At 43.6% G+C, this 11,213-nt stretch overlaps 1 protein-coding gene across 1 annotated transcript; it reads left to right on the top strand.

Moving 5' to 3' along the window:
• The first annotated feature begins 2,869 nt into the window (after window positions 1–2,869).
• dpt (dermatopontin) lies at window positions 2,870–9,863 on the top strand. Its single transcript, XM_080506194.1, has 4 exons — window positions 2,870–3,218; window positions 6,351–6,476; window positions 7,415–7,522; window positions 8,808–9,863. Exons 1-4 carry the CDS (start codon window positions 2,944–2,946, stop codon window positions 8,872–8,874), a joined length of 576 nt encoding a protein of 191 aa, XP_080362320.1. The 5' UTR covers window positions 2,870–2,943; the 3' UTR covers window positions 8,875–9,863.
• The last annotated feature ends 1,350 nt before the right edge of the window (window positions 9,864–11,213 follow it).

Raw genomic sequence — 11,213 nt, 5'->3', positions numbered from 1 at the left:
AGGAGTTCGGGGAGGCCATGGAGGAGGACTATCAGCTGGCCCCGAGGCAATTCTGGCAAACCGTCTGGTACCTCAGGAGGGGGAAGCAATTTTTCACCAACACTGTTTACACCGGAGTTGGGGAGCTGCTGACCTGCTGACCTGCTGACCTCAACTGGAGATGTCGTCGGGCAGTGGAAGGAATACTTTGAGGACCTCCTCAATCCCTCCTCCACGTCTTCCACTGAGGAAGCAGAGGCTGGGTTCTCAGAAGTGGACTCGTCCATTACCCGGACTGAAGGTAGTTGCGAAGCTCCTCGGTGACAAGGCACCGGGAGTGGATGAGATTAGCCCTGAGTTCCCTAAGTCTCTGGATGTGCAGGGACTGGAATGTTGTGGCTGACACGTCTCTGCAACATCGCGTGGCCGTCGGGAACAGTACCTGGTAGATTGGGGTGGTGGTCCCTCTTTTTAAGAAGGGGGATCGGAGGGTGTGTTCCAACTGCAGGGAGATCACACTCCTCATGGTTCATGGGAGTTCGCCCAACCAGTCCACATGTGTTTTGTGGATCTGGAGAAGGCGTTTGATCAGGTCCCTCGGGACGTCCTGTGGGGGGTGCTCCAGGAATATGGAGTCCGGGGCCCTTTGTTATGCACTGTCCGGTCCCTGTACACCTGGAGCAGGAGTTTGGCTCGAATTGCTGGCAGAAAGTTGGACCTGTTCCTAGTGCACGTTGGTCTCCAGCAAGGCTGTCCTTTGTCACCAGTTCTGTTCAGTACTTACATGGACAGAATCTGTAGGCACAGCCAGGGACTGGAGGGGGTCCAGTTTGGGGACCACAGGATCTCGTCTCTGCTTTTTGCAGATGATGTGATTCTGTTGGCCTCATCAAACCAGGACCTACAGAGTTTACTGGCACGGTTCGCAGCCGAGTGTGAAGCCACTGTGATGAGCATCAACACCTCTAAATCTGAGGCCATGGTTCACAACCGGAAAAAGGTAGTTTACCCGTTTCAAGTTGGTGGAGTGCCCTTGTCTGAAGTGGAGGAGTTCAAGTATCTCGGGGTATTGTTCACGAGTGGGGCAAAGATGGAGCGTGAGATCAACAGGCGGATCGGTGCGGCATCTGCAGTTATGCGGTCATTGTATCGGTCCATCATGGTGAAGAAGGAGCTGAGTGAAAAGACGAAGCTCTCGATTTACCGATCTCGCTTTGTCCCTGCCCTCACCTATGGTCATGAACTTTGGGTCACGACTGAAAGACAGGGATCTCGGACACAAGCAGCTGAAATTTGTTTCCTCCGTAGGGTGGCTGGGCGCACCCTTAGAGATAGGGTGAGGAGCTCAGTCACCAGGGAGGAGCTCGGAGTAGCGCCCCTGCACCTCCACATTGAGAGGAGCCAGCTGAGGTGGCTCGGGTATGTTTCGGATGGACGCCTCCCCAGGGAGGTGTTCCGGGCATGTCCCTCCAGTAGGAGGCCTCGGGGCAGACCTAGGACACAGTGGAGGGACTATATTTCTTGGCTGGCCTGGGAAAGCCTTTCGGGTCCAACCAGAAGAGCTGGAGGAAGTGTCTGGGGCAGACTGACGGAAGCGAGGCTGCCATTTTGCGCCATCGGCCCCTCCGACCACCACCAACCATTCACTCACACTGCATTCACACAGGCAGTTCAGGGTTCAGTGTCTTGCCCAAGGATACTTCGGCATCTGGGCTGGCAGAGATGGGATCGAACCTACAACCTTCCGATTGGGAGACGACCAAAGATTCACGACTGCTTACACAGACTTTATAACAGTTTGTTGGCCTTTTCATGCCATATGAAACACAGAGGATATCATCAGCATGAATCAGGGGCTAGAAACCTTGGGCATGAGTGCCGCAGTTGGCTCACCGCAGCATAACAAATGGCACACTGGCCGCAAACCAAAGAATCAAGTTATAAAAAGAAAAACTTTTTTACAGCCGCACATTTTTCTCCAGTGTTTTAATCTGAAACCTCATAGTGAACGACTCCAAAATATATTTTAGCCAATTCTGAATATGTGGCTTTTTACCCTGAAATGTTATTATGGATGTTTTATATTATGTAATACAGGTATTTTTAATGCACTGATTATGGTTTCTCCTTTTGTTCTTGGTTCAACAGCAGCATTTTGTATATATAATACTTCATGCCATTTTCTTCCTCCTAATCTATCTACTGATTAAAAGATAATGGTGCTAATATATTTGTTGTATCCTCTGGCTGTACCTGATTGCAGCCAAAACATATTGTTGTTTAGATATTGGATGTATGTATGTAGCCTTGTTTGTGCCATACAAGATGAACGAGTGACTAAAAGCAGCGATTGGAACAGGGTCAAAGCTGCTTGAATATCAAATATTCACATGTGCGTGACTCAGGCTTTTATGCCAAGTTTGAAATGTTGTTGTATTTTCTGTGGTACTTCAATTTATTTACTGAGAAAGGAATTTCAAACTTTGGAAAGGTTGTGGACTCGTTTGAGAATAATATTTAACATTGGAACACATTTTCCAAAAACAAGTACAGGTACATGTTCGAATTGCATGTGCTAGTAAAAACAAACTGCAACCAAACGTTTTGTTGAGGTTATGGGAATGACAGCATGAGACAATAATGGATTACCCTGGAAAGTTTGCAGGGTAAAGACGGTTAACACCTGAAGCAATTCTCCAGAGTCCCATGAAACATCACATAAATATCTGATTAGAATGATGTTGTCTTTTAAGGTAAACCCTCATCTGCATAAAGGCTTTGTGGAGGCTCAGTCTCAGAGTCTACCTTAAAATGTGAAGCGAGGTCGACTTTTGGATTTGTCCTGCAAGCAGCAAATTACACATCACTCTTGGAAACAAAACATCTGGTCAACAAAAGAACTCGGAGGAGTTTAAACGGAGGCAGCTGGGTGGAAGCACTGCACACACCGCTCATCTCTCCAACATGAACCCTGCTCCAGTGGTATTAGTGCTGACGCTGCTCGCCACGGTGGTGGCTCAGTCCCACGACCATCATGACATGGGATGGGTCAACGGCTACCGCCAGGGCTTCAACTTCCAGTGTCCCCACGGGGAGGTCATGGTGGCTGCCAGGAGCTACTTCAGCGAGCAGGACGGCTCGGACCGCTTGTGGTCCTTCGAGTGCCAGCCCACGCCTGAAGGCCTGGGGGAGCCGAGCGACTGCTGGTGGGACGACCTCAACCCCGCTGGCCTGGAGTGGTGGGTACTCTATCCTCTACAAGCATCTGACACAATAGTAGCCTCCTATCTTTCTCTAAATGTCCATCTATATTTTTCCGAATATAAACAGCATGTAAGGTGTTGCTTTATTTTGTCATCCAGAGATGGAGAACGTCGCCATGTTGGGCTGTTGGTGCAGGTTTTACTCCCGTTTATAATGTTCCTGCAATAACATCAACTGTTGTGACCTTCAAAGTTTTTAATTTTCAGTTTTCATATGGATGCTTTAAAAATGACTAAAGTAGAAACACACAAAACCATTGTTTGATAACATCTGAGTCACATTACTAAACGAAATATCTTCAAACACTTTTCTTTTTTTTCTTTGCACTGGAAAACATCTGTGAAATTTTTTTTGGGCGGAAGAAGAGGGGAGATAATTTAAGCATATGGAGAATATGTATGACATCAAGTCAGCCCAGATACGCAATTCAGGGAAATACACAAAACCTATATATGAAGTACATCATTGGTCTATTTGCTAGTTATAAAATCTCCTCTTGCAGGCAGACTGAGACATACAACTGCAACAGCTTTTTATTTGCCCTGTAAAAAAGTTCCATTAGCCACATGTGTGGCTCATCACAAGAAATGTATGCACCGTTAAATTAAAATAAGCTGTTCTACATTAAACATTTTTATTACTTGTAGGTTTATTGATAAATATATAACGATAGAAATAAATAGTTTTCCCTAAGTCACAGTCAGGAGTTCGCAGTTACAGTGAACAAGGTAACAAAATTAATAGTAACAGTGCAGTTTACTTGTTAAAATAACCTTGTTGGTGTGAGGAACTCAGCATCTCTTTGGCTTTTAAACAGAAAACAACAATATGGAAAAACAGACAAAGCAAAATATAAAGTAGCATGGAAAGAAAACAAACTCTTACAACACTTAAAATGTTTGCAACATAACATTAACAACTGACAATTTTATTTCTGTCTGATAACAATCACTTTGCTTGTAATGTTTTGTTGTTGAATACACATAGGAAATGTTCACATATCTTGTCAGCCGATTTTCTTTCTGTGTCTTACCAAACATATAAAATTCCAAACGAGTGACCACAAAGGGCAAAATTACTGACTTCCTGGGTTTTTGTTTCTTTTCTGCAATGCTCTTTAGAGGTAGCTACCACAAAATGCTTCTTACAAAATGACCCAGTTGCTGATTGAAAACTTAGGGGAATCCGGCTTTTGAATCACCTATCACTATCTTAAATAGAGCAAGTTTGATCTTTCCAAAAAGTAATCTATTGTGATTAATGATCAATGAATGGACTCACACTTCTGAGAAGCTATCAAACTGTTGAGGTTAAACAACATGACTGGTTTAACAAAGAAGTGGTCAGTGTCATTAAGAGCTGACTCAGGTTAAAAAAAACAACAAAAAAACAACATTCATTTAAGAAGGTGCTGAAATCCTAAGTCTAAGTCTAAATGTGGGAACCAAATTGTCCTAACTAAAAAGGACAAAACATTAGCGACAGACTGTGTACATGCTACATGCTCCATGCTAAAGAGGTTAGGGGCTCACATGCCAGCGATGGTACATGATAAACATGTTTAAAGTGTGACTGACACACTCATGAACAGCGAGCTGGTGTGTGTGGCGGCACACAGCGAGCTCGGTCCCTCGGTCTACAGTCTACAGTACGCATAACACAGGGTGTAAATAGACGCTACGCACTACGCTATGCATACTGTAGGTTGTGTCTTGGCTGTAGGCTGTGTTGAAGGTGTGTGTAGTGAGAACGCATAGCCTTCGCAAAAATCGCTTACGTATGCAGTGTAAATGAGGCTTTATGGAATTTGATAAGTTCTCGTATCAGTGCTCAATATGGACAAAGAGCCAAAGGTTAGTACTCATCTTTTAAAGAAGTAGTATTGGGCAGCCCTAGTTTATGGTATTAATTTTGATGTAAAGATCCACCAATGCAGTCTGCAAAATATGGATGATTGGATCCACACCTCAAAAAGGGTTGGAAAATAATGCAATAGATATTGCATTATTATAGATTATCATTATAGATTTGCAATGGATATTGGCAAAAATTCTAAAATCTGCAATCCTGATTTTTACAAATATTTGAATTTTGTCCATTTTGTCCTCCTGTGCCTGGATTGGTCACAGTCTCTCAAAAGCACAGCTGAATGCGTGTTGAGGTCCCAGGAGCTGTGTTTCTGGGAACCCAACTATCTCCAGTGAATTATAACAATGTTGAACAACAACAGAAAATCACATTCTACTTTCACAAGCCACAAGTCAGATTACCTTCCAAAGCTTTTTCTCTATGTTATACACCAAAACTGTCAATGGCAACAGTATTTCACGAGGGGCTTTGTCAGTAAGTTTATGCTTACCTGTTTCTGTTCTTCTTCAGTGGATTTATATCCACTGAAGAAGAACAGAAATGTCTTGTGCCTGCCTTTGATATATGCCCTAGGACTTTTCCTTCTACTTCGTTCCTAATGCCACTGCCTCACGTAAACACATGCGACTAACCATCGACTTCACTGAGGCACAGATCGATTTAAAAGACTTGGATCAACCTTCAGAAAACCTGTTGGGAAGGAGAATTGTAATCTGACGTCACTGTCTAAACAGCAGCTTGATTCTCACACCTTCATACTCTGATCCGTGATCTTTTCCCGGATGACCCATTTTTCTGATTTGGAGAGCAGGACACAGTAGAGCTTTTCAGGTTTTTTACGAGTCAAGTTCAACTGCACTCAGGCTGCTGATTCAGTGTTAAACACTGTGACTGCTGCGTCTGCCTCTCGTTAATGCAGCTGTCTGTTTAAATTACACTGGATAGGACATTACCCTGCGGGGGAGAGAGAGTACCCCCATTTGCTGAATGACTGAAGGCCGTGTCCATGTTGCCATGACAAACGTCCACACATGCCATGTCCCCTGCTGCCTGGACCTGGTATTCCTGGTTGTGTTGTGGCGACAGTAAAGTGTATGGGCTATAAACAAACTGCTTTAAAACCAACAAGTTACTACTTCAAACATATTAATTTAGTTAAAAAGTGGTTTTCCTATTTATTTGTTTTGTTTTTTTGTTTCTCACAGTTCCCTTTTAATTACTCTAATGTGTCTTTGCAGGACTTCAACATGCACCCGCAATGGCCTGGTGGCTGGTGTGGAAAGCAAGTACTTTAATTCTGTTCTCGATCGAGAATGGCGGTTCTATTGCTGCTACTACAAGCGCCGCTGTCCCTACTCCTGCATGTAAGTTATTTTAGTACCTTGTATTTATTAAATATGAGCTGCTGGGTACACCGATATCCTTTCACTCTGTGCCTATAAAGCTCAATGAAAATGGAATCAAAAACTCTTTTCGATTCCATACCCAGAAAATGTTTTTAATCCTACAAATGTCACAGATTGCAACACGTTCACCTGTGTAATAAAACCTTTCTTGAGCAGATTAAACCAGGACATAAGGCAATAATGAAAAAAACAGCGGAGAGAACCAGCTAAACAATATAACTAGTGTGAGGTGGAAGATGAAGCTCGGACTGCTTCCATCGATCTTCAATACTGATTAATCCAGTTCAGTGGGCGAAGGAAGGTTACACCCTGAACAGGTCACCCGTCTGACCAGAACCTCCAAACCTAAAACTGATGTTTGAGTCTCATGTGAAATCAAAGTGATGAGATTAAAAAAAGTCATCTTCTTTGTCCACTTCATTAACAATAGGCTTGTGGAAAGCTGTAGTCAATCATTTCTATTGGGGCCGTGGACAGGTTTGCCACTTGTATTAGCAACTTGTGATTGGAGTTTATTGATGTTCTTTTCCTTGACTTGCAGTTGTTCTGGAGTCAACCAGCCTAGTTGTTACTATGACCAATACTAGTTTGTACTTTCTTGACAGCACAGTCGTTAGTGGCAGTTTGTGCTCCTGCCTCACAGAAATAATTACGCTGGTCTGGGTGATAAGGCGTGTGATGATTGGGCAGATAGATGGAGGATGGATTATCCCCCCTACAAGTATAGGAATGTCACAAGGCATGTGCATAAATCGATATCATTCAAGGTGTTAAAGCTAATTGCAATTTTTTAATCTTTAAGTTCACCTGCCCACTCCAGAGTCATAACCCTCTTTTTATTATAAAATAATGTTTTATTGTTTTATTTATGCATCTTTTTTACATTATTTCCACAGGAAGACAAATGACATTCCAGAAAACTTCCGAGAGGAAGCAGAGCTTGTCGTCCCAAGCTATGGATATTTCATCAGGGGTGCTCAGACCACTTTCACTGGAGTGCTAAGGTTTGTTCAAAACAGAGGTTGTTGTTTTTTTTAATTTTATTATCATCTGATCTCATGCAGAAGAAGTTCAGATCTCATTAAAAAAAATAGCTTAAGTTTAGTTGAGTGGGGCCTGCGGGATCTACAAGTATTTTATGCCTTGTTTCCACTGCACAAAAAGTGCAGGGATGGAACGGAGCCTTACAGAGCAGTACGGCAAAGCGTAACCGGAGCCAAATCCGGTACCCGTTTCCACTGCAGAAAGGAGCTTAAAAAGTAGGTGGGGCTTAGAGCTCCGCAGTTATGTGACGTTACAACAGTCGTCTCAGCCTGGCGGCAGATTGTTGTTGTTGTTTACATCCTCCACTTTGCACTAGTTGTTTTGTTAACTTTTATTTTTTGCAGCCACAGAGCTGCAGCTGCAACTTCCGTGTTGGTCCTGAGAAAGCGAACGCTCTGGCAACTTGCCCCGCACCCGAGCGCGCCCCGGCTGGCCGCAGCACAGAGTCACGCCAGTGCGCTGCACTGGGACAGGGGTGGCCCTTAGCTGTCTGCTCAAACGCTGGACACGGAGGCTGCTCCGAGTGTTTCTTTGCATCGCGTCCGCCTTCTGCCCGACCACCGGCAGCGCGGACGCCAAGCTTTCTGTTCAAACGTAATGCAGCGGCGTTGACCGCTTGAACATAACACTGACCGCCGCTGCATCGCATTTGAACAGAAACCTCAGACGCGATGCAAAGACAGACCCGGCACGGCGCACCCCCGGCACGGCGCACCCCCGGCACGGCGCACTGATGCTATGCTGCAAACAGAAAGCTCCGACGCGATGCAAAGTCCCACGACCCCGTCTCCCCCTGCCTCACATCCGCTCTTTCACGACCAACACGAAAGTTGAGTAGCAAAGAAAAGAAAAGGAAAAAAAAAAAAAAAAACACAACCGGTGCAAAGCTGACCACACTAACAGCAGAAGATTCATACAGCCGATATATATAAAAAATATTGAGGGCGTGTAGTAAATCACTGACCAATCAGCCGACGGTTCCTCAAACTCAGACCTGTACCATAGTCCCGGGTTCCCCGACGGAGAGGTAGCGGAGAAGCGATCGCCTTTGGAGCAGTTGTTTCCAGAAAATCACAAATTCTTACAGTGGAAATGCGAACCATAACGGACTATACCTGTCCATTCCAGCACTTTTTGTGCGGTGGAAATGGGGCTTTAGTGACCCAGAGGGAAAGATGAGAAAAAATTACATTTGGTTTTTTATGGTTGTGAACTGACAAGATCTTGTGTTGCTCTTTGTTTCAGGGACCGGCAGTGGAAGTACATCCTGTGCAGAATGACAGACTTTGATTGTGAATTTGAAAATTTGTAAACCTTTTGCTTGATGAGCTAACAGTCTTGATACAAATTAGGGTTGCACAATATATCGGCAATTTATTGTTATCTTGATATCAGCATGTGCATTATGCATGCCTCAAAAGACTGACTAGATTAAAGACTGCAATAAACTACGGCTTCCATGCACGATGCACTCCTGCTCTGCAAATTGAAAATCATACAATTTTAAATAAACAAAACGTGTGATTGCTTAATTCAAACGCTTTTGTTTAATCAAACTGCTATATTTCTGAAACGGTGCTTGGGGAAACTGCATGGCGTAGTAGTAATAGTAATAGTTGACGACTTTAGTGGATATTGCATGTTCACATGATATTGTGCAGCCCTAATGCATATTCTCTCCTACATTTAAGCAAAACATACTTCAGCTCATGTTGTCCTTCATATATTTGCTTTTAATAAATGGACCAAACACAGTGATTGCAATATATGCCTGTATACGCGCTGTTTGTCCAGCATGCAGAATAACTGAAATCATATAGAGCTTTCAGTTAAGATAAACATCTGCACTGCAGGTCTACATGGGATTTGTTCTCCAGCGAGCACTTTGGACAGCTTTCAGGGCTTTTTATGTGTTTCAGGAGGAACTGGAAATCCTTTGGCGATGTGTCAAAGTAGTTTTCCAAACCAAACTCAATTATTTGATACTGTGTTCATGGCAGTGAAAAACACAGCATGGCAGGCTACGTTCCAACATCTCTTAGTCGCAGTCATGTGATATTCCTGCTCATAAAAGCACTCAGTGAGCCAACTGATTGGGGTTTTCTCTCGGTGGTAACACTTGGAACGATCTTGTGGAGATGAATGAGAAACTCATTCTGGGTCGGAGGTAAAAAGAGCTCCGTGTACAGTGAAGTGTGTCCCACCTGCATGTTTCTAAGTAAGCTTGCCAAATATAAACTGTACTGAAACTCATGTAACTGTGTTGTATGTTAATGGGATTAAAGTATTTTCATTGTAAAACATTGTGGTGGTCAGTTTTTTTGTAAACAAGAAGATGATGTTGAAAACAATAATGCTGTTCCAGGAAGCTGTTGTGGGAAAAAGCAAATTGCAGCCATGTGGGAGTGAAAGCCTTCCAAAACCACAGACAGCACGAACTCAGCCCTGACAATATCCACAGCTCCTTTGGGCGCAACACAGCTGAAGTGAAGCGCAGCACTACTTGATATTGTCATAACACAGAGTTGAGAGGCAGACTGTGTCAGTGTGTTCACATGCTGCCCAGGTAGATCTGACATCAGGGTTTACTCTATCAATAGCTCATCCTTTTTGTGACTGTCTAAAAAGTGGCCAAAAAATGTAAAAAAAAAATTAAATAGTGCCATGGTAGAGAGTTGATTCACCCAATTTTCCTAAAAGGAAAGTGATGTTTCATATTCAGCAATTTGAATCCATTCAAAAAGGAACTGCATGACACCACAGCTGACATGTTTCCTCTGTGCCACTATGTCATGGCAAACATGACTGTATGTGTTTTTCAACTCAAAAGGCCTCATCCCAATGTACAGTACACATCTCGGCGACTGAGCCCAATAAATGAGTGACCACTTCAATTGTGGACATGACAATAGTTTACCAATATTTTTCAAGCGTCAGATGTTGTTCATAGCTACACCCTAAGGTAAACGGGAGGAGTTGGTGAAAATGACAATATCCCAATATTTCAGATTTTAGCAGTAAGTATGAGTTTGTTGTCTATTGTATTTGTTTACTGAATGTACGATGCAATAATTTGACATTCAACATAAAATGGCCCATTCGCTTGGCTTAACTTATCTAAGTTCACAAATGGAGAAAAATAGTAAGCTTCTTTTTATCCAAAGGTGTAAACATTGGCTAAACAGACAAGAGGTCCGTTTCACGAAGCAGGTTTATCGATTACCCCAGGTTAATTAACACCGAGTTGAGGGAAATGCTGGGTTTTCCGTTTCACAAAGGGAGGTAACTCAAACCAGAGGAAGAGGGGTAACTCAAGCCTGTTTCATGAAGCGGGGTAACGTCAACTCTCGGTCAGTTACCATGGCAACAGACGCTCTAGAACTAACCTGGTCGGGAGCAGGTTTTTGTCAGTGAACACGGAGTTTTGCTCTGGCTCCGCCCCCTTTCAGACGGACACGGGATTTCATTTCCTCATTCAGCGGGGGAGTTTTGGCGAAACAGTTCTGCAGTGCCTTATTCCTGAGGCAAATTAGACGTCAACTGTATTCCCTCAATATGGAATGTGCTTTTGATAATGATCCGATTGATGAAGGCGCAGCATTACTTCGCCGAGAATTTAATATTGGCAGACAGATCATCATCAGACCATAG

This window comes from Blennius ocellaris (assembly GCF_963422515.1).
Source record: "Blennius ocellaris genome assembly, chromosome: 12".
Lineage (NCBI taxonomy): Eukaryota > Metazoa > Chordata > Actinopteri > Blenniiformes > Blenniidae > Blennius > Blennius ocellaris.
Note: the sequence above shows the minus strand (reverse complement) of the source record. Positions and strands in the feature narration are given on the sequence as shown.